The sequence below is a fragment of the Oncorhynchus mykiss genome, chromosome 28 (genome assembly GCF_057628025.1).
Source record: "Oncorhynchus mykiss isolate SJ-2025 chromosome 28, ASM5762802v1, whole genome shotgun sequence".
Classification (NCBI taxonomy): domain Eukaryota; kingdom Metazoa; phylum Chordata; class Actinopteri; order Salmoniformes; family Salmonidae; genus Oncorhynchus; species Oncorhynchus mykiss.
In genome coordinates this window covers 27,536,593-27,564,574 of record NC_143049.1, presented here as the reverse complement: position 1 = coordinate 27,564,574, position 27,982 = coordinate 27,536,593, and the positions used below count along the sequence as shown (strand labels likewise).

The window sequence follows — 27,982 nt, the reverse complement described above, 5'->3', positions numbered from 1 at the left end:
ATTCCACGTGAAATCATTATATAAAGAGACTGACATCGTTTTTCACCAATGGTAGTACGTCTCGGGCTGTTTCCATATACTTGCCATTGAAACACAATTCCCTGAGCCAATAAACGCAGGGTAGAGGAAGGAGGTCGACGGTGCTAAGGGCGGAGCTCAAAATGAGGTCACTCTAAAGCGCTAGGGATATGGCTATGACGAAACTCGAACGCTAGGTGTAGAGTAGTGTAGTGTGTCAAACCAAAGCCTGAATTACCGGGAAGCAAAATAAAACGATTAGTTTTGCAAACCAACAGAAGTCGTTGAAATCACAGAAAAGAGACGATAATCTACTTTAACTGGCAGGTTGGTGAATTTGTGATATTTTTGTTGGCTCCTATGGTTTGGTGTTTGTGGGGGATTTTCAACTGTATCGCGAAAGCCTACGTCTTCGAAACTCTGTGGTCATAGCATATATACATCTTTATTATAACACGCCTTGGTGGGTTTTACAAAAAAATATATATATTTAAAAGGAGTTTGAAAGTTGCGTTGCATGACTGTCAGTGTGCGGGTCATAGTGGGACAGTAAGCCCTGCCCACTGACTGTTAGTTACGCTCCTTACATGTCTACGGCTGGACTGTACGCAGCCTGTGCCATAGTCATAGAAACAATACATCGAAACAATTATGCAAAACAATAACAAATGTTTGCCCTCTGTATGATCAAGCTTGAGTGAGGATGAGTGATCAGTCATCATTGCATGTGTCAGATATCTTTCAAAAACATGCTTAGTGCATTGAAAGGACAGTCTATTGCGGTGTTTTCTGGCGGTGAAACATTGGTACAAAACATTATGAACTGACCAGGCGGCTGGTTCGATTGTTTCAAGCCAGACAGTGGCTGGGTGCCTTGCGCCGCTGTTTTATAACACGTTCATTAGGCCTAAATGAAAAATCGCCACCGCATGGAGCCGGTGTTGTATCCTGTTTTTAGTCATCTTTAGCCAACTAAACAATAATCGTTGTGTGTGATTTTCCAATTTGATGAGATTTTTCTTTGCTAGAGAGACACAATCATAAGGTCGATGGTATGGAGGAGGATTCATGTTTTTTGTTCATCCGAAATTAGTCTTCAGTAATAATAGCCTACTTACTAAGATGTCTAACATTTACAAACAAGTTAGATTATTTGTACATTTTGAAATAAAAATGAAGTGTTTAAACTACATATGTAAATGCTACAGTGGCCTCACCTCACCTACTTATTTATATTATTTATAATATTATGTATACACAATTAATAAAATGAACCTCCTTCTAATCCGAAATGCTTGTGAAAGGCATACAGTAAACCCTCATAGACCACAATAGGCCACACATGCTTAACGAAACCCACTACATGAGTCTTCTCCATTACGTTATTTTTAAATATTTACAGTGGCAACACTTTACACCTATCATTTCTGTGTTACTACTACATGGTTATAGTACTTACCAGTGTTCTATTTAGTTTTACATTAATATACAAATGAGGGGGTGCACCAGTGGAAAGTACAGCATAAGTAAATGTCTTAATTACTACCGTATAACAGGGTTATTACTTCATATAAAACGTTATTGCTTCCTATAAGAGGGTTATTGCTTTGACCTGTCCCCAAATTAATTTAGTTGGTTCACAGTTGATGTCACAAAGTACTTTACAGAAACCCAGCCTAAACCCCCAAACACCAAGCAATGCAGGTGTAGAAGCACAGTGGCTAGGAAAAACTCCCTAGAAGGGCCGGAACCTAGGAAGAAACCTAGAGAGGAACCAGGCTATGAGGGGTGGTCAGTCCTCTTCCGGCTGTACTGGGTGGAGATTATAACAGAACATGGCCAAGATGTTCAAATGTTCATAGATGACCAGCAGGGTCAAATAATAATAATCACAGTGGTTGTAGAGGGTGCAACAGGTCAGCACCTCAGGAGTAAATGTCAGTTGACTTTTCATAGCCAATCATTCAGAGTATCTCTACCGTACCTGCTGTCTCTAGAGAGTTGAAAACAGCAGGTCTGGGACAAGGTAGCACATCCGGTGAACAGGTCAGGGTTCATTAGCTGCAGGCAGAACAATTGAAACTGGAGCAGCAGCATGACCAGGTGGACTGGGGACAGCAAGGAGTCATCAGGCCAGGTAGTCCTGAAGCATGGTCCTAGGGCTCAGGTCCTCCGAGAGAAAGAGAAAGAGAGAGAAAAAGAGAGAGAGAGAGAATTAGAGAGAGCATACTTAAATTCACACAGGACACCGGATAAGACAGGAGAAATACTCCAGATATAACAGACTGACCCTAGCCCCCGACACATAAACTATCGCAGCATAAATACTGGCGGCTGAGACAGGAGGGGTTGGAAGACACTGTGGCCCCATCCGACAATACCCCCGTACAGGTCCAAACAGGCAGGATATAACCACACCCACTTTGCCAAAGCACAGCTCCCACACCACTAGAGGGATATCTTCAACCACCAACTTACTATCCTGAGACAAGTCCGAGTATAGCCCACGAAGATCTCCGCCACGGCACGAACAGGAGGGGGGTGCCAACCCGGACAGGAAGATCATGTCAGTGACTCAACACACTCAAGTGTCGCACCCCACCTAGGGATGGCATGGAAGAGCACCAGTAAGCCAGTGACTCAGACCCTGTAATAGGGTTTGAGGTAGAGAATCCCAGTGGAGAGAGGGGAACCGGCCAGGCAGAGACAGCAAGAGCGGCTCGTTGCTCCAGTGCCTTTCCATTCACCTTCACACTCCTGGGCCAGACTAGTCTTCAATAAAGACTTAAAAGGTTGAGACCGAGTCTGCGTCTCTCACATGGATAGGCAGACCATTCCATAAAAATGGAGCTCTATAGGAGAAAGCCCTGCCTTCAGATGTTTGCTTAGAATTTCTACGGACAATAAGGAGGCCTGCGTCTTGTGACCGTAGCGTACGTGTAGGTATGTACGGCAGGACCAAATCGGAAAGGTAGGAGCAAGCCCATGTAATGCTTTATAGGTTTGCAGTAAAACCTTGAAACCATCCCTGGCCTTATCAGGAAGCCAGTGTAGGGAGGCTAGCACTGGAGTAATGTGATCAAATGTTTTGGTTCTAGTCAAGATTCTAGCAGCCGTGTTTAGCACTAACTGAAGTTTATTTAGTGGTTTATCATTAAACATCATTGCAATGCTCAACATCATTTAATGTTGAGCATTGCAGTAGTCTAACCTAGAAGTGACAAAGCATGGATTCATTTTTCTGCATAATTTTTGGACAGAAAGTTTCTGATTTTAGCAATGTTACGTAGATGGAAAAAAGCTGTCCTTGAAACAGTCTTGGTATGTTCGTCAAAAGAGAGATCATGGTCCAGAGTAACGCCAAGGTCCTTCACAGTTTTATTTGAGACGACTGTACAACCATCAAGATTAATTGTCAGATTCAACAGAAGATCTATTTGTTTCTTGGTGCATAGAACTAGCATCTCTTTTTTGTCCGAGTTTAAAAGAAGAACATTTGCCGCCATCCACTTCCTTATGTCTGAAACATAGACTTCCAGGGATGGCTATTTTGGGGCTTCACCATGTTTCATCAAAATGTACAGCTGTGTATCGTCCGCATAGCAGTGAAAGTTAACAGTATGTTTCCGAATGACATCACCAAGAGGTAAAATATATACTGAAAACAATAGTGATCCTAAAACAGAGCCTTGAGGAACACCAAAATGTACAGTTGATTTGTCAGAGGACAAACCATTCACAGAGACAAACTGATAGTAATGAATCTAATCAATAATCAATGAACAGCGGCGTAGTGGTAGTAATGAATCTAATCAAAAAGAATTTTAGCAGCAGTGTAGTGGTAGTAATGAATCTAATCAATAATAATTTTAGCAGCAGTGTAGTGGTAGTAATGAATCTAATCAATAATCATTTTAGAAGCAGTGTAGTGGTAGTAATGAATCTAATCAATAATATATGAGCAGCAGTGTAGTGGTAGTAATGAATCTAATCAATAATATATGAGCAGCAGTGTAGTGGTAGTAATGAATCTAATCAATAATCTATGAGCAGCAGTGTAGTGGTAGTAATGAATCTAATCAATAATATATGAGCAGCAGTGTAGTGGTAGTAATGAATCTAATCAATAATATATGAGCAGCAGTGTAGTGGTAGTAATGAATCTAATCAATAATATATGAGCAGCAGTGTAGTGGTAGTAATGAATCTAATCAATAATATATGAGCAGCAGTGTAGTGGTAGTAATGAATCTAATCAATAATCTATGAGCAGCAGTGTAAGTGTGAAAGTAGGTCGTGTAAGAACAAGTGTGCTTATCTTTGTCATCCCAAAACACCAGTAGTTGTTCTTTCCATGTTCTTCTATTTCAGGCTCCTGTAGTCAGGAAGTAATGTAATAAAGATATTTTGGAGGAAATGGGTCAGTAGTCTGAGTGTTGTAAACGTTCAACCTCGTTCAGTTACAATAGTCCCATGATGACAGCACGTCTCCTGTCCCCAGCACGGCGTGGTTCAGTTCAATAATGCTTTATGGTTTAAGTTACTTTATTGACTACTAATGCAACACCATAAAGTTATGCTGATTATGTTTATGACCTTATAGTGACAGTGGTAGATTCAGCCAGAGGACATTGGTTAGCAGCCCAATGCGTTACATGACTGATTGGGGGCATTGTGTTGTTCATGACTGATTGGGGGGCATTGTGTTGTTCATAACTGATGTGTGGCATTGTGTCGTTCATGACTGACTGGGGGTATTGTGTCGTTCATGACGGACTGGCAGCATTGTGTCGTTCCATTACTGATTGGATGCATTGTGTCGTTCATGACTGATTGGTGGCATTGTGTCGTTCATGACTGATTGGGGGCATTGTGTCGTTCATGACTGATTGGTGGCATTGTGTCGTTCATGACTGATTGGGGGCATTGTGTCGTTCATGACTGATTGGGGGCATTGGGGTAATTCAATTGGTCAATTACAGAGAGGACAGTGTGTTGCGTGAAGGCATGTGGACTTAGTGCAGAGGAGAGTTACTTTTCCACCGCGGCCGTGCCAACTGCTGTTTACAGGACACAATGGCTTGGTTTGGCACGTTTCATGTCTGTCAGGGACTGGGAGATCCTCTGTCAGGGACTGGGAGATCATTTGAAAGGATAGAGTGGAGTAGACTCATACACTGAGCTGGCCTGACTCAAGCCCTGCCTAGACAAGTTACAGGTTCAACTGAGCTCCCCAGAGGGGGAGAAAGGGCAGGGGGCTACCCCAATAAGGAGAACTGTCGGGTGGTTCCGCTTTGATGGACCATCCCCTGGCCAGGCCCTCACTTGGGTGGATCCCAGAGGTCTAGATAGAACTGATCTAGGTACTGGGATAGCCAATGTCTAGCTGCTCTGTTGTGTTACAGGGCAGAAGACAGGGGCAGGTGACACCTTTGGGGTTCTTGGCTAGGTGTTTCTTGTCTGATAGCTTCAGAGGAATTCTACTGTATCAAATTATATATTTGTTCCTGGGATTTATTTAATTGTGCGCTTAAATGGTTTTAACATTGTAAGAAATAGTCACAACTAGTGTAGCTAACTGACCCTCCTCTTCCTCTCTTCCAAAAAACTGCAGCTCATCCATCCATTCTCTTTGGCATCTTGTGGACAATGGGGTGATTAAGTTTTGCTTCCTCCATCCTCTACTCAGCACTTCTCTGGTTTAAACCCTCAACACACCACACCTCCCTTCCTCTAATGTCAGATAATTCAGACCCAGACTGCAGCTCCATGGCTAGGGGGGCCTCAGGGTGCAGCTCCATGGCTAGGGGGGCCTCAGGGTGCAGGTCCATGGCTAGGGGGGCCTCCGGGTGCAGGTCCATGGCTAGGGGGGCCTCAGGGTGCAGGTCCATGCCCAGGGTGGTCTCAAGGTGCAGCTCCATAGCCCAGCTTCATTGTAGGAGCAGCTATAGCCAGGTTGGTCCAGGCCTGGGTCTAGCCTCAGAAGGCAGTGACAGCAGTTGCCAGGACCCCTCGGCCTCACCCCACATTGGCCGTAGGAGCGCCTGCTCATGTTCCTTCCACGACGACGTGGACATGAAGAGCAGTGGATCCAGCGGGACCGAGTCACAGGCAACGGGAGCCACGGAAGCCATGGAAACGAGAGTCACGGCAACGAGTCAACGGGTAGCTCTGATGGCAACAGCAGAGACTCGGCTCTCCTGGAGTCATCTGGGAGCAACAAGCGGTAAGTGAGCAGATGTGCTTTAGTTGGTTTATGGGAGGGGTTAGACTAGACTAAACATTTCTAGATGGGTACTTTTTTACCAGTCTTATTTTGCCGGCAGCCCATCAGACTAGGAAGAGTTGACAGTATTAGTTGATCCAACACCACACATCATCAACATCCCATCTAAATCCAAGGCTACATGATGATGCATGTCTTTTTTATCATCCTCTGTTGTTGTGTCTGTGTCCCCGTTTGACGTAGGTTGACATCAATATGCCTCACTGGCAGCACATTCTGAGGCCGTTAGAGATGGTGGCTGTCTTTCATGTTGTATCAGGGTCCCTCCATCCGTCTATCTTCCTCTGTTGGCACATGCTGGTCCACATCTGACATGCCCTAGATACTGACAGCGGCACCCTGTCTCTCACTTCTCTCCCCATGGTGCCCATGCAGGCTGCTCCATACACATGAAATGATGGACCACATATTGGAAGTGAGACCCTCACAGAGAGAAGTGAAAACCCCATAGAAAGTAATGATGGACCCCATTGAGAACTTATGGAAGCTGACAATGGAGTGGTTGTAATTGGATGGCGGTGCCCACTTCACCACCCTAATGACACACTCAGCCCCCTCCTTATTTCTCAGCAGCTGGGCTAAAAACACCTGAAAACACTCTTTGAAGAGAAAGGCACTGGAGCACATCTTGATTGTGTGGAACTTCTCGTTAAAAGCAAAGAGTGATCGAGGTATTTTTTTGCTGAGAGGTCGCAGTACTTGTGTGTCATATGGTGAAGTTGTCTTTCGCTTTCTGTCTCCACTCTGTGACAATACCTGTCAGCTCCACTGCAACAGTGGGGAGGCCTACAGCTGCTCTTACTATCATTATATATTTAGCTTATTCTATTTACCTACCTCTATAATTAGTTGCAACCGTTTGCCAGACCACTCTGTTAATGCCAAAAGCAGATACCGCTGATACTTTAGGTGGCTCTCTTTTATATAATTAGATCTCTAAATGCTTAGGACGGCTATTTCTAAATGTGATTTCTATTTAAATACACCTGAGTTATATTTCATGAGTTGGCTGTCTTCAGCAGCTGTTTATAGCTTTTGGATGTATTAGCGCTCTTGCTAAGCCTTTAGGCTAATGCCTGTGACACAAAAACACACATTGGCTCATACTTACTACATATTCTCACACACACATTAACGCACACACACACACAATCCAGTTTACCTGTGCCATCGTCCCGTCTTTGACACAATAGAGTACCACAGAGTCATAATACCCATAAAACCTTGTGGTCAAACTGGAAAAGGGTTCTAATAGTTTTTCCACCATTCATTTCCCCCATTCTTTGATGCTAATTAGCATTTTCAAATCTGAGAGTAAATATATTGATATAAGTCACCTTGTCTGAGAGAGATTTACATGGTAATCAAAACGTCACGCCAGGGTGATCCTACATGAAACTGCCCTTATTTTAAGTGTTTCTAAAGTCCCCGATTGGAACCATTTCCCTGTTTGACCACTAGGTGATGTAATTATGCTCTTTCAAAGACAGGAAAGTCAGACTGACCTGAGATTGAAACAGCGTAGAATTCCCCTGGCATCCTCTGTGGCGTTAGCGTGGTTGCCAGTCTTTGTTCAGCTATTACATTCCACTCAAGGTGTTATTTGCCAAAGATGGCACATTTTACGGAGTACAAGGAGTGGAACGTTACAGAGACAGGAACACAGACAACTGCGGAGTGGATGGGGAAAACAAAAAGGCAAATATAATTTTTAAGAGCTGCTCCGGTATCCATGTACCATTGTAGCATTGTACTCTCCTGAACACAATAAAAGTAGAGCAAACTTCAAGCCATTGTACCAGATGGGCAAAGAAATGGACCCACTCATTTCATGCTAAACTCAAGGACTTTGTTTTGCTATTTCATTTAAAACATTGTGGAAAATACCCTCTTCGTCATAAACATGAAATCCACTTATTGTCCACGATTGAGGAACTAAATAATTCATCAATGGGTGCATACGTGTATATGGTAGTAGCTTTGGAGTCTATTTTTAGTGTATCACTTTTGCTTATAACAATTTAATTCTAGTGGTTTGAAACAATTCTCAATGAAAACATGTTACTTGATGTCATTAATAATCTCTGTCTGTCTGTCTCCCCAGCTCTAACTCCCACAGCCCCTCTCCTCCCAGTAGTTCCAATGCTTTCAGCCTGCTGAGTTCTGAGCAGGACAACCCTTCCACCAGCGGCTGCAGTAGTGAGGTGTCAGCTAAGGCCAAGACCCAGAAGGAGCTTCTCAGGACCCTGAAGGAGCTCAAGCGCCACCTTCCTGCTGACAAGAGGAACAAGGGCAACAAGTCCAGCTCCCTCAACACTCTGAAATACGCCCTGCGCTGTGTCAAACAGGTGGAAGGTAAGAGATAACTCAACCGCAAAGCATTCTGGGTAGTAAGCCTGAACATGTGATTTGATTATGTATTTAGCATCATTACATTATAGTTTGTTGTTGTCTAATGCATCTTAAAAGGCCAATAGGAAACCAATGTGGGTTTGTGTTGTTGTATTTCAGCCAATGAGGAGTACTACCAGCTGTTGATGACCAATAATAGTCAGCCATCCGGCCTGGATGTGTCCTCTTACACCATCAAGGAGATAGACAGCATCACCTCAGAGTACACCCTCAAAAACAATGTAAGTTACTAACACCCTTTTTCCTCTGAATACACCTTCAAAGCATGAAAAAGAGACAATTTTACCTTAAATACATAAAGCAGTTGCAAACAGAACCCCAACAATACCAAAGTACATTGATAGCGTGACTCATAGTCATACCCACACCTGTGTCCATCTCTGTCCTTATTTGACATACAGTGTCTGAACAACAACAGATCAGATATCCCAGCGATTAGGAATAATCCACGCTTGCAGCTGTGTGTGTACTGTATATGCATGTTTTTCTCATACGTATTCCTGTGTGTCCCTCCAGGACAACTTTGCGGTTGCGATATCTCTGATCACGGGGAAGATCGTCTACATCTCAGACCAGGCTGCCTCTATCCTCAACTGTAAAAGGGGCGTCTTCAAGGACGCTAGGTTTGTGGAGTTCCTGACTCCCCAGGACGTCAGTGTTTTCTACAGCTTCACCACGCGCTACCGCCTGCCCTCCTGGAGCATGTGCCCCGGAGCAGGTAATGACCCCTCTACGAACGCTTATAACCACGGAGAGTCGTTAAACACTTATAAGCATGCCCTTCCGCCTTCCCTCCTGGAGCATGTGCCCCGGAGCAGGTAGCTAACACCCTCTTTAACTTATAACCTCTTATAGACAGTTTATAAACAGTTTTAGATACATCACAAGGTGTGCACAAAAATATTTAAGGTAGGGTGGAAAAAGAAAACATGCATGTTTACCCATTACATCTGGCTTTACGAGTGGTCCCCCGTCCTAATGATAGTGAATCATTATTTTGAAATCTATAGCACTCTTTTGAGACACTCACAACTCTTTACAGGCAAATCCCATGTAGTTATAATGATCGGAAAACAAATTAATTTAAAACAGCACACGCTGAACCGTTGCTAGGAAAACATGAGTCTAGTCGCCCTACCCTAGCCAGCCATGCTAAACAATACAAATCAATGACAGAGTCCCTAAAGCCAGGTAACACAGAGGGATTAATAAGAGCTTGAGAAACATGCGTAGTGTAGGCATGGAAACATTGAGGCGAGGGTCGGCAGTAAGCCGATGAAGTAGAGGCTTCTTTTGAATAAAAAAATGTTCCCCTTCCCCTCTTCTCTTTTCAGAGTCCTCCCCGTCGGATTGCATGCGGGAGAAATCCTTCTTCTGTCGGATCAGGTGTGTGTAGGGCTATGACCGTGTGCTAGCTTCTCTTTGCGTTTCTATTCATTCCCTTTTTCCACTTTGGATAGATTTAAATTAGTTTGAGTCTCGGCTGGTCTCATCTCGCTCCTCTCTGACACACACGTACACGTATACATGCACACACTCACTATTCATAGTTGTTGTTAAAGTAAAACTACGGCTCAACTCTGCTCCCAAGAGGCAGGTAAAAACCCAAGTAGCGTAGTAGAGCTGAACTCTGTGAAATAGCTGCTGAAGAAGGGAAATCCACTGACACAAACCGTCAATCATTATCATACTATAGGCTATATTTTCATGGTTTTGTTGCTGCTTTAGTGACTTGCTGACTTTGTCCACTCTCTCCTGTGTGCTGTAGTGGGGGTAAGGAGTGTGAGGGGGACCTGCAGTACTCCCCGTTCCGTATGACCCCCTTCCTGATGAAGGTGCAGGACAAGGTCCATTCTGAGAACCAGCTCTGCTGCCTCCTACTGGCTGAAAGGTTGCATTCCGGCTACGAGGGTAAGAACCAATCATAATGCCATCACAACACCTGAGTTGTGCCTGTTTGAATACTTTTGAAACTGCATCTTTAATAGTGTATAACAGTGGATAGTACGTGATTAGTGTGTGGGAACAGTGGTGTTAACAGTGTTTTAATTTGCCTACAGCTCCCAGAATTCCTAGCGACAAGCGCATCTTCACCACCACACACACTCCTAGCTGTGTGTTCCAGGATGTGGACGAGAGGCAAGACACCAAACATTTTTCTGATACTGTGTTTGTATTGGGATTATGATCTAGTAATCAGTCGAGGCTGCTGAGTGGAGGACGGCTCATAATAATGGCTGGAACAGAGAAAATTGAATGGCATCCAACACATTGAAACAATGTGTTTGATGTATTTCAAATCAAATCAAATGTTATTTGTCACAAGTGCCGAATACAACAGGTTTAGATCTTACCATGAAATGCTTTACTTACAAGCCCTTAACCAACAATGCAGTTCAATAAATATTTGCTAAATTAACTCAAGTAAAAAATAAATTAAAAAGTAACACAATAAGATTACATAACAATAACGAGGCTATATACAGGGGGGACAGGTACAGAGTCAATTTGCGGGGGTACAGGTTAGTCGAGGTCATTTGTACGTGTAGGCAGAACTATGGCTGTGTGGTAGCAGAGAGAGCAGTCTATGATTTGGCGGCCTGGAGTCTTTGACCACCGCCTAGTATATACAGTAGGTCCTCGATGGCAGGAAGCTTGGCTCCAGTGATGTATTGGGACATACGTACTACCCTCTATAGCGCCTTACGGTCAGATGCCGAGCAGTTGCCATACCAGGCGGTGATGTAACTGGTCAGGATGCTCCCCATGGTGCAGCTGTATAACTTTTTTTAGGATCTGGGGACACATGACAAATCTTTTCAGTCTCCTGAGTAGGAAAAGGTTTTGTCGTGCCCTCTTCATGACTGTCTTGGTGCATTTGGACCATGATAGTTTGTTGGTGATGTGGATACCATGGAACTTGAAACTCTCGACCCACTCCACTTTAACCCCGTCAATGTGAATGGGGGTGTGTTCGGCCCTCCTTTTCTTGTAGTCCACAATCATGTCCTTTGTCTTGATCACGTTGAGGGAGAGGTTGTTATCCTGGCACCACACGGCCAGGTCTCTGACTTCCTCCCTATAGGCTGTCTCATTGTTGTCGGTGATCAGGCCTACCACTGTTGTGTCGTTTGCTAACTTAATGATGGTGTTGGAGTCGTGCTTGGTCACGCGTTGTGGGTGAACAGGCAGTAAAGGAGGACAAACACCCCTGAGGGTCCCCGGTGTTGAGGATCAGCGTAGCAGATGTATTGTTGCCTACCCTTACCACCTGGTGACGGCCCGTCAGGAAGTCCAGGATCCAGTTACAGAGGGAGGTGTGTAGTCCCAGGGTCCTTTTTTATACCATTCCACTGATTGCGCTCCAGCCATTACCACGAGCCTGTCCTTCCCAATTAAGGTACCACCAACCTCCTGGGGTAATAATACTGTACACTGATTCATGATGTCATTGTGTGTGTGTGTGTTCCAGGGCTGTTCCTCTCCTTGGTTACCTCCCCCAGGATCTGATTGGCACCCCAGTCCTTCTTCTCATGCACCCCAATGACAGGCAGAGCATGTTGGCCATTCACAAGAGGAGTAAGTAAAACTAGAACAACACATGAACAATTATTACATCACTGGGTTGCATACAAAACAAATGGAATGTCCCTTTACAGCATATTTTAGTGACATTTATATTCCCTTTTCTCTCTCTCCTATCCATAGTCCTTCAGTATGCTGGCCAGCCGTTCGACTACTCCTCCATCAGGTTCTGCACACGGAACGGAGAGTACGCCATCATCGACACCAGCTGGTCCAGCTTTGTCAATCCCTGGACCTGTAAGGTCTCTTTCATCATCGGGAGGCACACAGTCCGCATGTGAGTGTCTGCCTAGCACAATGTTTTCCTATCTTGGAAAATTTTTAGTACCTTGGCACTTCTCCCTGCTCAGCACTTTTTTTGTGTTACAGTATCTTGGCATCATTTTTTTAAATGGCAAAAAAATATTTTTTATGCTGTGTCTATTGTTCTAGAAATTACTGCTAATAATGATAATATGGTTGTTTCCACTGGAAGGGGCCCGGTGAATGAGGATGTGTTCGAGGCCCCGCTCCCTGCCCTCATGGAGACCAAGATCATGGACTCTGAAGTCCAGGAGATCACTGAGCAGATCCACAGACTGCTACTGCAGCCGGTTCACAGCACTAGCTCCAGTGGGTACGTGGGAAGCAACGACCACCTTGCAGCATCCCAGGGAATGACCAGCGAGAGCAACACACATTCAACCAGAGACATCAACATCAACAGCAATGGTAGCAGCCCAAGCAGGACACGCATCGAGGAGGAGGGGGAGAGCAGCTGGGCCAAACCTGTGAGTACCCTTCTACTTCTGTTTTACCTGTCTATCTCTTTCTCGCTCTCACTTTTCCCAGTCTATTTCTCCCTCCCCTCTTTCTCTCTCTCTCTCTCCCTCCCTCCCTCCCTCTCTCTCTCTCTCTCTCTCTCTCTCTCTCTCTCTCTCTCTCTCTCTCTCCTTCTCTCTCTCTCTCTCTCCATGATAGTGAGCATGTCTCTTCCCTCCTCCCCAGCAGAGGTCATTTGAGGGGATCTGTAAAGGTATCCACCTCCAGAACAGTCAGGAACAACAAATCTACAAAGCCTCCTCCTCAGCCAGGTCTGAGACCAAGAAGAACCCTGGCAGTAAGTCACACAAGACAACCAAAACAGAAATATTTACAATCTGCAGGAAAAATACTTTTTGAGGAGTGTGCATTTGTGTGTGCATTTGGTCATGTAAAGTGGGGAGTGGATGTGTGTGGATGTACAGATATGAATGCGTGTTTATGTGTTGAGCGAGATGTATATGTGTGTGTTTAATACATGAGTGATGTTAAATGGGTGTAGTCTGGTGTAAACATAATGTTCATATTCATGCCCATTCCAGTCCTGACCGTTACCCTCTCCCTAGCAGAGTTCCTCCAGAAGAGTCCCGCGGCGGTGCGTCTCAAGGACACTGCAGCCCCCGTGGCACCTCTGAGCTGGAGGGACAGTGGGGCCACCCCCCTGGAGAACTGCAGGCCTGCAGTACAGGAGGAGCAGCTGGCCGTCAACGACCAGGCGGTCTACTCCTACCAACAGATCAGCTGTCTGGACAACGTCATCAGGTCAGCTTCTAACTAGTCACTTATTTATTCATCTTGCTCATCATTTATCTGTACATCACAGGAGGTTGGTGGCACCTTCATTTGACAGGCTCGTGGTAATGCCTGGAGCGGAATCAGTGGAATGGTATCAAATACGTCAAACTCATGGTTTCCAGGTGTTTGATACCATTTCATTCGCTCTGTTCCTGACATTATTATTAGCCGTCCTTCTCTCACCAGCCTCCTGTGCTGAACATCTCTCTTGTCATTAGGCAGTCATCTGTCTATTCATTTAGTTTGTCTTTTATGGGGGAAAATAATTATAGGTAGTATTTCTGGGTAGCTATGTGGGAAGGAGAGTGGTAGGTACTACGTAGCTGCTATTTAAACTTACTGCTACCCAATTTCATGGCAGTTACATCATGGGCTATTGTTTTTGATGAAGATAGAAAGTTAAGCGGTCTCTCCTGTGTCTCTTGACAGATATCTAGAGGGCTGTAACATTCCCATCGCTAGGAAGAGGAAGTGCCACTCTTCTGACAACACTTCCTCAGACGAGGACAAGCAGAAAGGAGGGGACAACCGCATGCAGATATCTGAAGGTACCTTGTACCAACGTTCTACTAACGTTATCTAGCTTTACTCCATTACTTACAATAAAACATGTACAACTCTTGACTACAGTATGGTTGGTATAATGTTGCATGAAACCTATATTGCAAGTGACCTTTCCTACACCGCTATCCATTTCTACCAGTCATTGAATGCACCATGAATTGAATTGCCCGTCATCATTAAATCTCAGACTGGATACACAGTTTGAATTTCCTTAATTTCTTCATTCAAATTGAAGATACCTGTGGGATGAATTCAATTCAAACCAAATAATACTGCTAGATGAATAGGCACGGATACCTTTATTAGATATGGTGTGACAACGTTGGTAATACATTGGTTGGGAAACATCACTGCAGATTCCATCTGGCTCCACCGATCGCCAGGGAATCAGAACGGATGAACACATACCAATTTATCAAAAGATCAATACTTATTATGTACAAATATACTGTATCAAATATAATATTTATACCTCTTCATTTATGAAGAGTTCATCTTTTAGTTCATGCCAAATCTCTGTTGGACAGGTTAACCAACTGAATCAGACAGCCAAATTTTCTCTCTCTCTCTCTCTCTCTCTCTCTCTCTCTCTCTCTCTCTCTCTCTCAATTCCATTCAAGGGGCTGTATTGGCATGGGAAACATGTGTTAACATTGCCAAAGCAAGTGAGGTAGATAATATACAAAAGTGAAATAAACAATAAAAATTAATAGAAACATTACACATAAGGAAGTTTCAAAACAATAAAGACATTACAAATGTCATATTATATATATTAAAGTTAAAGTACACAAGGGAAAATAAATAAGCATAAATATGGGTTGTATTTACAATGGTGTTTGTTCTTCACTGGTTGCCCTTTTCTTGTGGCAACAGGTCACAAATATTGCTGCTGTGATGTCACACTGTGGAATTTCACCCAGTAGATATGGAAGTTTATCCAAATTGTGTTTGTTTTTGAATTCTTTGTTGATCTGTGTAATCTGAGGTAAATATGTGTCTCTAATAGGGTCAGACATTGGGTAGGAGGTTAGGAAGTGCAGTTCAGTTTCCACCTCATTTTGTGGGCAGTGTGCTCATAGCCTGTCTTCTCTTGAGAGCCATGTCTGCCTACGGCGGCTTTTCTCAATAGCAAGGCTATGCTCACTGAGTCTGTACATAGTCAAAGCTTTCTTTAAGTTTGGGTCAGTCACAGTAGTCAGGTATTCTGCCACTGTGTACTCTCTCTCTCTCTCTCTCTCTCTCTCTCTCTCACTCTCTATAATCCACGATTATGGGACTTAATTTGTGACTCTCCTAGTCACCCTCTCTCAGTCTCTCCCTGTCACCCTGGCAGACCCTGCGCTATTTAAGGCTCAGCCTGGTTTAACCGCTGTGGATGACATCATCGCATACAAAAAGACTGAGGCTACGACCACAGCCTCAGGGGTAGTGGGCTCCTCCTCCCTGGCAGCCCTCGCCGTGCAACTGTGCAGCAAAACCGAGAGTGTGGTGTCAATAACAAGCCAGTGTAGCTACAGTAGCACCATCGTGCATGTAGGAGACAAGAAACTGCAGCCCGAGTCAGGTATACACTACATGGACTCGTTCTCTGGTCTTTTGCTCTTTTTTGTGGTGGTGGGTTCTGTGTGTGTGTGTGTGTGTGTGTGTCTACGTGTGTGTCTACGTGTGTGTCTCCGTGGGTATAGATGTAGCTAGATGTTGTGTACTGAATGTTATCGCACACCATTGGTGTAGTATCATGTCTGTACTCTGAGGTCATGCATCTTCCAGAAGATACATATGCCATGCATAACCTCGCTTCCCAGAATCCCAGAGATTCACACTCGTCTGGTTCCACGAGACTATACCATGATGTATGATATACAGTAGATGACCCTAGCACACACTGGCGTCCTGCATGTATCTTCCTATCTGCTTCTTTGTAACGTATATCACTGTAATGTATATCACTGTATATATGTATATCAATGTTGCTGAGGGTATCACAGCTCTCTTTATGACCTGAACAGTTGGATGTTTTATGTATATATTGTATCTAACTTGTACATCCATGGCTGTCTGCTGGAACTAGTGTTTCTCTATCTGTTTTCTCCATACAGAGATCATTGAGGATGTATCTGGTGGTGGGGAGGCGGTGGAGCGGGTCAGCCAGACTCCTGGGCCTCCTCCTAGTGCTGTTTCACCTTCCAGCCTGCAGAGGGAGCCCTATAAAAAGCTGGGTCTGACCAAGCAGGTCCTAGCAACCCACACCCAGAGAGAGCAGCAGGCCTTCCTGTGTCGCTTCAGGGAGCTTCAGGGAGTCCAGGTCTTCCAGGCGAACTGTTCCCAATACCTGGAGCGCCAGAAGGGACAAGGTGCCACTGATGGTAGAGTGCAGCAGCGAACACGCTTTACACACAATACAGTACAATACAATACAGTACAATACAATACATTACAATACAATACGTTACATTACAATACAAAACAATAAATTACACACAATACAGTACAATACATTACAATACAGTACAGTACAATACAATACATTACAATACGTTACATTACAATACAAAACAATAAATTACACACAATACAGTACAATACATTACAATACAGTACAGTACAATACAATACATTACAATACAATACGTTACATTACAATACAAAACAATAAATTACACACAATACAGTACAATACATTACAATACAGTACAGTACAATACATTACAATACAATACGTTACATTACAATACAAAACAATAAATTACACACAATACAGTACAATACATTACAATACAGTACAGTACAATACATTACAATACAATACGTTACATTACAATACAAAACAATAAATTACACACAATACAGTACAATACATTACAATACAGTACAGTACAATACATTACAATACAATACGTTACATTACAATACAAAACAATAAATTACACACAATACAGTACAATACATTACAATACAGTACAGTACAATACAATACATTACAATACAATACAGTACAATACATTACAATACAATACAATACAATACGTTACAATACGTTACATTATGTTACATTACAATACATTACAATACGTTACATTACAATACATTACAATACATTACAATACAATACGTTACATTACAATACAAAACAATAAATTACACACAATACAGCACAATACAATACATTACAATACATTACAATACAATACATTACAATACAATACAACACATTACAGTACATTACAATACAGTACAATACAATACAAACTCAATATAGCTTGTAGACATAGGCTAGTACAATTCAACACAGACACACACAGTACCTTAATGCTTTCATACACTCAACTTCTCACAGTCAAATACATAATGTCATCTAACCTTCTTTTTCTCTCTTCCCCCGCTCTTTCCCCCTCTCCAGCTGTGCCCACTGTGCGCCCATGCAGGCAGGCCGAACCCGCTGCCCGTAGAAGTGGACGCAACAAGAAAACCAAGTCCAAGTGGGTAAAACAGAACGAGTTGTCCGATAGTTCTTTGTCCCATAGGAAGAGACAGCAGCAGCCCCGACCCCACCTCCTCAATCAGGGCCTCAACCAAACCTCCTGGTCCCCCTCCAACTCCTCCCAGTCCACCTTGCCGCCCCTGGCCTACCCCAACATAGTGCCAGCCTTCCCTCTCCAGGTCTACCCCGGGGTGGGCACCATGGCTGGAACCATGCCTACCAGCCTTGAGAATTCAATGCCAGGCTTCGGCGACAGTCAGTGCAACCAGAATCCCCAGTGCCCGGCACCAAACATCCAGCCCTCCCCCTTCTCTACTCCCATGGTGACCCCTGTGGTGGCTCTGGTTCTCCCCAACTACATGTTCCCTCAAATGGGGAGCGGGGCTCCAGGACAGCAGCCTTTTTACCAGGTCGAGACGGCAGGATACTCCTCACAGCCACAGCCCTTCCTCCCACAGACATCCCTCACCTTCCCTGCCCAGGGTCCCTTCCTGGCACAGCCGCAGCCTTTCCCCCTTCAGACATCTCTTCCCTTCCCACCACAGTCATCCTCCACCAGCCAGGCCCAGTTCCCGGGCCAGAACCCTTTAGCCCCCCAGACAGGCTTCCCAATTCCCACCCAGCCTTTCTCTTCCATGGCCATGGAGCCCCCCAAGCCTTCTGGGGAAACCACCCAGTCTCGGGGCTCCACACCTGGGTCCATGGACGGCAGGGTCCAAGTGTCCTCCCCTCCAGTGTTCCAGTCACCATGCAGCTCACCCCTGCAGCTCAACTTACTGCAGCTGGAGGAGACACCATGCTCCCTGGAGAGGCAGCACAGCATGGTGGTAGCGCCCTCCAGTGGTGATCCACCGGGGAATAACACCTTCCGCGATAAGGGAAGGAGTGTGGTCTGCCAAGCCATGGAGAAGATCACGCTTCAGCAGGTAGGACATAACCCTGTTCGTTGTCTTTCCCCCTACTGTCTTCTCTTTCTTTAGCTTTTTGTCTCTCTCCCTCCCATGTTTCTATTTTCTATAGTTTTATCCAACCCCCTGTCCTACAATCTAAGCTAGATGCCCTCAACGCACACAAATTATCAAGGAACCCACCAGGTACAACCCTAAATACGTAAACATGGTTACCCTTATAGATATTATCCTGACCAACTTGCCCTCCAAATACACCTCTGCTGTTTTCAATCAGGATCTCAGCGATCACTGCCTCACTGCCTGCATCCACTATGGGTCCGCGGTCAAACGACCTCCACTCATCACTGTCAAACGCTCCCTAGAACACTTCTGCGAGCAGTCCTTTCTAATCGACCTGGTCTGGGCATCCTGAAAGGATATTGACCTCATCCCGTCAGTAGAAGATGCCTGGTGGTTCTTTAAAAGTAATTTCCTTAACATCTTAAATAAGCATGCCCCTTTCAAAAAATGTAGAACTAAGAACAGATATAGCCCTTGGTTCACTCCAGACCTGACTGCCCTTGACCTGCACAAAAACATCCTGTGGCGGATTGCACTAGCATCGAATAGTCCCCACGATATGCAACTTTTCAGGGAAGTCAGGAACCAATACACGCAGTCAGTTAGGAAAGCAAAGGATAGCGTTTTCCAACAGAAATTTGCATCCTGTAGCTCTAACTCCAAAAAGTTTTGGAACACTGTAAAGCCCATGGAGAATAAGAGCACCTCCTCCCAGCTGCCCACTGCACTGAGGCTAGCAAACACTGTCACCACCGATAAATCCACGATAATCGAGAATTTCAATAAGCATTTCTCTACGGCTGGCCATGCTTTCCTCCTGGCTACCCCAACCCCGGCCAACAGCTCCGCACCCCTCGCAGCTACTTGCCCAAGCCTCCCCAGCTTCTCCTTCACCCAAATCCAGATAGCAGATGTTCTGAAAGAGCTGCCAAACCTGGACCCGTACAAATCAGCTTGGCTAAACAATCTGGACCCTCTCTTTCTAAAATGATCCGCTGCCATTGTTGCAACCCCTATTATCGGTCTGTTCAACGTCTCTTTTGTATCGTCTGAGATCCCTAAAGATTGGAAAGCTGCCGCGGTCATCCCCCTCTTCAAAGGGGGTGACAGTCTCGACCCAAACTGTTACAGACCTATGTTCATCCTGCCGTGCCTTTCTAAAGTCTTCGAAAGCCAAGTTATTAAGCCATTTCGAATCCCACCGTACCTTCTCCACTGTGCAATCCGGTTTCCGAGCTGGTCACGGGTGCATCTCAGCCACGCTCAAGGTACTAAACGATATCATAAATGAAGACAGTGCTTTGCAGCTGTCTTCAACGACCTGGCTAAGGCTTTCGACTATGTCAATCACCGTATTCATATCGGCAGACTCAACAGCCTTGGTTTCTCAAATGACTACCTCGCCTGGTTCACCAACTACTTCTCAGATAGAGTTCAGTGTGTCAAATCGGAGGGCCTGTTGTCCGGACCTCTGGGGGTACCACAATGTTCAGTTATCGGGCTGACTCTTTTCTCTGTATATACAGTGCCTTGCGAAAGTATTCGGCCCCCTTGAACTTTGCGACCTTTTGCCACATTTCAGGCTTCAAACATAAAGATATAAAACTGTATTTTTTTGTGAAGAATCAACAACAAGTGGGACACAATCATGAAGTGGAACAACATTTATTGGCTATTTCAAACTTTTTTAACAAATCAAAAACTGAAAAATTGGGCGTGCAAAATTATTCAGCCCCTTTACTTTCAGTGCAGCAAACTCTCTCCAGAAGTTCAGTGAGGATCTCTGAATGATCCAATGTTGACCTAAATGACTAATGATGATAAATACAATCCACCTGTGTGTAATCATGTCTCCGTATAAATGCACCTGCACTGTGATAGTCTCAGAGGTCCGTTAAAAGCGCAGAGAGCATCATGAAGAACAAGGAACACACCAGGCAGGTCCGAGATACTGTTGTGAAGAAGTTTAAAGACGGATTTGGATACAAAAAGATTTCCCAAGCTTTAAACATCCCAAGGAGCACTGTGCAAGCGATAATATTGAAATGGAAGGAATATCAGACCACTGCAAATCTACCAAGACCTGGCCGTCCCTCTAAACTTTCAGCTCATACAAGGAGAAGACTGATCAGAGATGCAGCCAAGAGGCCCATGATCACTCTGGATGAACTGCAGAGATCTACAGCTGAGGTGGGAGACTCTGTCCATAGGACAACAATCAGTCGTATATTGCACAAATCTGGCCTTTATAGAAGAGTGGCAAGAAGAAAGCCAATTCTTAAAGATTTCCATAAAAAGTGTTGTTTAAAGTTTGCCACAAGCCACCTGGGATACACACCAAACATGTGGAAGAAGGTGCTCTGGTCAGATGAAACCAAAATTGAACTTTTTGGCAACAATGCAAAACGTTATGTTGTTATGTCCCACTGTCAAACATGGTGGTGGCAGCATCATGGTTTGGGCCTGGTTTTCTTCAGCAGGGACAGGGAAGATGGTTAAAATTGATGGGAAGATGGGAAGATGGATGGAGCCAAATACAGGACCATTCTGGGAGAAAACCTGATGGAGTCTGCAAAAGACCTGAGACTGGGACAGAGATTTGTCTTCCAACAAGACAATGATCCAAAACATAAAGCAAAATCTACAATGGAATGGTTCAGAAATAAACATATCCAGGTGTTAGAATGGCCAAGTCAAAGTCCAGACCTGAATCCAATCGAGAATCTGTGGAAAGAACTGAAAACTGCTGTTCACAAATGCTCTCCATCCAACCTCACTGAGCTCGAGCTGTTTTGCAAGGAGGAATGGGAAAGAATTTCAGTCTCTCGATGTGCTGATAGAGACATACCCCAAGCGACTTACAGCTGTAATCGCAGCAAAAGGTGGCGCTACAAAGTATTAACTTAAGGGGGCTGAATAATTTTGCACGCCCAATTTTTCAGTTTTTGATTTGTTAAAAAAGTTTGAAATATCCAATAAATGTCGTTCCACTTCATGATTGTGTCCCACTTGTTGTTGATTCTTCACAAAAAAATACAGTTTTATATCTTTATGTTTGAAGCCTGAAATGTGGCAAAAGGTCGCAAAGTTCAAGGGGGCCGAATACTTTCGCAAGGCACTGTATCAATGATGTCGCTCTTGCTGCGGGTGATTCCCTGATACACCTCTACGCAAATGACACCATTCTTTATAGATCTCGCCCTTCTTTGGACACTGTGTTAACAAACCTCCAAACGAGCTTCAATGCCATACAACACTCCTTCTGTGGCCTCCAACTGCTCTTAAATGCTAGTTAAACTTAATGCATGCTCTTTAACCAATCGCTGCCCCCCCCCCTCCCCTCAACTAGCATCAGTACTCTGGACGGTTCTGACAAGTACAAATGTCTGGCTGTCTGGTCTGGTGTCTGGCTAGATTGTAAACTCTCCTTCTAGACTCATTAAACATCTCCAATCCAAAATCGGCATCCTATTTCACAACAAATCCTCCTTCACTCACGCTGCCAAACATACCCTCGTAAAACTGACTATCCTACCTGTCCTCGACTTTGGCGATGTCATTTACAAAATAGCCCCCAACACTCTACTTAGCAAACTGGATGCAGTCTATCACAGTGCTATTCCACCACTGCGACCTGTCTGCTCTCGTCGGCTGGCCCTCGCTACTAATTCGTCCAGACCCACTGGCTCCAGGTCATCTATACATTTTTGCTAGGTAAAGCTCCGTCTTATCTCAGCTCACTGGTTACCATAGCAACACCCACCCGTAGCACGCGCTCCAGCAGGTATATCTCACTGATCATCCCCAAAGCCAACACCTCCTTAGGCCGCCTTTCCTTCCAGTTCTCTGCTGCGAATGACTGGAACAAATTGCAAAAATAGCTGAAGTTGGAGACATATCTCCCTCACTAACTTTAAGCATCAGCTGTCAGAGCAGCTTACCGATCGCTGCACCTGTAAATAGCCCATCCAATCTACCTACCTCATCCCCATATTGTTTTTATTTACTTTTTTGCTCTTTTGCACACCATTATTTCTACTTGCACATCATCATCTGCACATCTATCACTCCAGTGTTAATGTGCTAAATTGTAATTACTTCGCTACTATTGTCTATTTATTGCCTTACCTCCTCACTCCATTTGCACACTCTGTATATAGACTTTTTCTATTGTGTTATTGACTGTACGCTTGTTTATTCCATGTGTAACTCTGTGTTGTTGTTTGTGTCGCACTACTTCCCTTTATCTTGGCCAGGTTGCAGTTGTAAATGAGAACTTGTTCTCAAATGGCCTACCTGGTTAAATAAAGGTGAAATACAAACATTGTAATAAAAAATAACAGAGTGGGTGTGAGGTTATAATGTAATGTAATGCAGTAATGTTGAGATTCCCTAGAATCGCAGCAACACTACGAAAGTGTTGTTTTTAGCCTGGAGGTGTTAGGCTAGGGTTAGGATGTATAAAAGGCTGCTTAATCCGTAAGGTATTAAGTCAATCCTATATTGTCTTCAGCTGGCAGCCAAGTGGCGGTCCGGCACATAGGCTATAGATTAATTTGACATTTTCCTCAATATTTTTGTTTTATTTTAGCCCTTTTTCGTGGTATCCAATTGTTGTAGTAGCTACTATCGTGTCTCATCGCTACAACTCCCGTACGGGCTTGGGAGAGACGAAGGTTGAAAGTCATGCGTCCTCCGATACACAACCCAACCAAGCCGCACTGCTTCTTAACACAGCACGCATCCAACCCGGAAGCCAGCCTCACCAATGCGCCGGAGGAAACACCGTGCACCTGGCCACCTTGGCTAGCGCACACTGCGCCCAGCCCGCCACAGGAGTCGCTGGTGCGCGATGAGACAAGGACACCCCTACCGACCAAGCCCTCCCTAACCCGGGCACCTCTAGGCCAATTGTGCGTCGCCCCATGGACCTCCCGGTCGCGGCCGGTTACGACAGAGCCTGGGCGCGCACCCAGGAACTCTGATGGCACAGCTGGCGCTGCAGTACAGCGCCCTTAACCACTGCGCCACCCGGGAGGCCATTTCAATATTTTAAGAATGCTTTTACTGTGATATGATGTTATAGTTTCACCAATTCTTTTGGTCTGAAAAGGAGGCTGGAGTACGACTTTAAAGGCACAAACTATAGTTTTTAAGCATATTTTGACATCAAAATCGGTCAAAACAGTGGAAACATGCCACGGGTGTTCAAGGGATACTTCAGTATTTTTTGGCATTGAGGCCCTTTATCTGCTTCGACAGAGTCAGACGAACTCATGGATACTATTTTTATGTCTCTATGTCCAGTATGAAGGAAGTTAGAAGTAGTGTATAGCCAATGTTAACTAGCGTTAGCACAATGACTGGAAGTCTATGTTAACATGGGCTCGTGAAACTACCTCTACCTTCCTTCATACTGGACACAGAAAAAGAAAAATGGTATTCATCTGACTCTGGGGAAGTAGATAAAGGGCCTCATTGCCAAAATCCTGAAGTATCCCTTTAAATCCCAGCTCTTATTGTTATGAATGTTGCCCTAGAGGCAGAGCTGAGAAATTTCCGCTAGATGGGCCAGCTGCAAGTCAAAATCGGCTATATCGTAAAAATTCATTCGAAAAAAGATGACTTTTGGCATGAAGGTAAATCAAATTTTGCCAACGTGTCAGGAGAAGTATGGCTGGATTGGTGTGGCTTCACTAAACTTCCAGTTCCTCCATTGTGAAAATGCACAAAAGAAAAGTTACCGTAGTTACTGTAAAACGGGTCTCTGCTGGATTAATATTTCAGAACAATATGGTTGAGGTGCCTCTCAGATCATGATATGGAGTTAAAGGAGCGGAGAAAGAAAGGATGGGACTGATTAAAGAAAAAAGAGACCAATACGACTTGAGTGGACCTTCTGTTTGTTGACCTTTCCTTTGACCTCTGTCTTGCAGGTGAGTTCGCCAGGCGACGGTAATCCTAGCGACATGCTTGACATCCTGCTCCATTCAGACTCTCACTCAGCCACCTCAGGGTCCATGGGTTCAAGGTCCAATGACTGTGGAACCTCAGCTAGAACGTCTAACAGTGGAAAGTCTAATAATAGCAGGACTTCGGGATGTAGAAAGTCAGCTAGTGGAACGTCAACTAGTGGTGTATCTGGCAATGGCACAGGTCTGTACACACACCTACCCTAGACCTTTTGTACGTTTGTAAGACATTTGATCCTATCCCAGTCACTTCCACTGTACCAAACTTAACTCCTGTAACCATATACAGGGGTTTTTCCCATCTAAAACTGTAAAACCTATTATTAGGCATATTTTCTGAACAAGACTGGCAGGGACAATAACAAACATATGACAGAAGGACATGGCAGCAAGACATTACATTCAACCATTTGTTGCTTCATGTATAAAGCACTTGAGACTAGAACTCTGGTGATTCAAAAGTAAAATATCCTAACTCTGTTTTGTTATTCTCCCCCCCAAGTATGCAGCAGCCACACCAGCAAAAAGATCAGAAACTACTATGGCAGCGTGGATTCCTCCCGGAACAGCAGCCAGAAGGTCAAAGGGCACTCCACCGGCTGCGATAGTGGGAGAAGCAGTAGTGTCATGGAGATGCGGCCAATGGAGATGGAGCAGGGCCAACATGACAAGTATGTACTGCAGGACCCGCTGTGTTTGGTAACCCCCAACACTGACAACAAGGTCATGTTGACCTATCAGGGTTCCCGAGTGGCGCAGCGGTCTGAGGCACTGCATCTCAGTAGTAGAGGCATCACTACAGACCCTGGTTTGATTCCAGGCCGTATCACAACCAGCAATGATTGGGAGTCACATAGGGCAGCGCACAATTGGCCCAGCGTCATCCGGGTTCGGCCGGGGTAGGCCGTCATTGTAAATAAGAATTTGTTCTTAACTGACTTGCCTACTTAAAAAAAGGTTAAATAAATAATAATAAAACTTCTGGTGCCCTCGCGGTGAGTTGGAGGAGACAGGAGAGAGGCAGCTCGCAATGTGCCCTGGAGTAAGAGAAAGTTGTCTGTGGATGCAGATCTGGGGTCAGTTTGGGATTTGGGATGGGGGAGGATAAACTGATCCTAGATCTGTGACTACAGGCAACTTCTACCCAGGGCATGATGAGTGGCTGTGAATGCTGGGGTTTTAAAAATTTGTTGGATATTTTTTGGTAGGCCATAAGAAAATGTTTAGATGGGACACAGCACTCTAGACCTTTGGGAAATACTTTCCTAGTACATTGCACTGTACACCCTTGTTGTTTCCCACTCCCTTCCCATATTCACCTGGCATGCTGAATTAGAATTGACCATTTGTGTTAAAAGCTTTGCTAATATTAAAGTAAAATTGCAGTTCTGACTTATGTCCACCAGATGGGGCTTTCACACAAAGACCCACAGTTGTTAGACAAGGTGGATTGAGAGGAAATGTGTGGTTTCTTAAACTCTCCAGGTACCAGACACCCAATCTAGTTAACCATGAAGATCAAGTATATCAAATTGTCATCTGATACCCATGACTCCCTCATACCAAATACACATTTTTCAACCACTAACCAGACCTACCTTTCCTGACACCCTAATGCCCAATACCCAATTACCTGTATGTCCAATAGTATTCTTACTGTTTGAGTATCTTTTCCCTGGTGACATAGGTCCCATGGTTCAGAATACTGAGTGTGTATGTCCCTTGGCCTACTCAGGGGCATCGAGAGGTTGCTCAGAGAGGACAGAGAGAGGCTGCGTGGGATGCAGAAGAGTCAGCCGTGCTTCACTGGGGAGCAGCAGAGGGAACTGGTAGAGGTCTACCCCTGGATGAGGAGTGGAGGGCTGCCCAAGGTCATGGACGTCAAGGTGAGCTCTCTCTTTCTCTTTACGGCTCTCTCGCTCTATTGCTTTCACTTTTAACGCTCTCTCTTTTTCTTCCTCTCTCTTTCCTCCCTCTCTTTTTCACAATCACTCTCTTCCTTTCTTTTTCTCTTTCTCCTTCTTTCACTCTCTCTTACTCTCTCTTTTATACTATGGGCAGTCATTCACGTTTGTCAAAAGCAAGTCTAACATTAACTAACAGAAATGTGTGTGTGTTGTTGTTTTGTTTAGGCCTGTGTGTGCTTTGAGGAGGATGCTCCAGAGTCAGTGATGTCTGAGGAGCAGCCTGACCTAGACATGGGAGACACAGGGACTGAGACAGGCGAGGTCAGCCCCTCCAGGAAGCCCGGCGAGGAGCCCTTAAACACAGACACCTGCCCTTGTCCCTCTTCTGGCCTTGGATCATCATAGCCACATCCACACCCTGAATCCACCCTCAGCTGTTGATTGTAACATCAGCACTTCCTCCCAAGACTCGTTCTCAAGCGACATCAATTATTGACCGGGTCCCACCCTCAGACCAACAGCTGTCCCTGACCAGGGAATTACCATATTGGACTATCTAGTACTGCATGTGTCCTGCTGGTGGTACACACCTTTTCCACAACCAGCTAAACCGTATGGAAACTCTGCTACAGCCTGAGAGACCAACGGCCCACCTGGTCAATTCATTTTCTGTGTGTGAATGTGTGAGAGAGAGAAAAATAAGATGAGATTGAGGTTAGGCAGGTAACCTAGCGGTGGGCAGGTAGCCTAGCACTCGGCCAGTAACCGAAGGTCTCTGGTTTGTATCGGCGAGCCGACTAGGTGAAAAATCTATCGAGGTGCCTTTGAGCAAGGCACTTAACCCTAATTCCTTTTGTAAGTCACTCTGGATACGAGCGTCTGCTAAATTACTAAAATGTCAAATGGGTGAGTTCCAGTGTGTGCAAAACACTGTTCTTTCAATTCCATCCATCTCTTTTCCTGTGTTGTTTCACTGATTAAAAGTAATACTTTCACTGAAGTTTAAGACTTATAGTCTTGTTTTTGTGTTGATGGTAGCCAAGAATATGTAGTGGACTTGCTGTTTTTCAACTGTCTCTCAATATGAGAAAAATAAATATAATTTGAAGCATCGGTAAATGGTTGGTGAAATGTTTTTTTACCCCCAATGGTTTCAAAGAGATACTCTATTTTTATACCAGATAATA

At 44.6% G+C, this 27,982-nt stretch overlaps 1 protein-coding gene across 1 annotated transcript; it reads left to right on the top strand.

Moving 5' to 3' along the window:
- Positions 1-183: 183 nt before the first annotated feature.
- On the top strand, positions 184-27,914 carry LOC110508801 (period circadian protein homolog 2). The gene is given in 22 exon segments (XM_021589629.3): positions 184-345; positions 5,633-6,124; positions 6,127-6,244; positions 8,409-8,659; positions 8,816-8,937; positions 9,233-9,434; positions 10,051-10,102; positions 10,485-10,627; positions 10,777-10,855; positions 12,189-12,295; positions 12,425-12,578; positions 12,777-13,071; positions 13,289-13,400; positions 13,672-13,864; positions 14,327-14,445; positions 15,798-16,028; positions 16,564-16,830; positions 17,865-18,871; positions 24,853-25,072; positions 25,391-25,559; positions 26,624-26,774; positions 27,021-27,914. Coding segments are annotated over 21 exon segments (4,542 nt in total). The 5' UTR covers positions 184-345; positions 5,633-5,754; the 3' UTR covers positions 27,201-27,914.
- Positions 27,915-27,982: the final 68 nt, after the last annotated feature.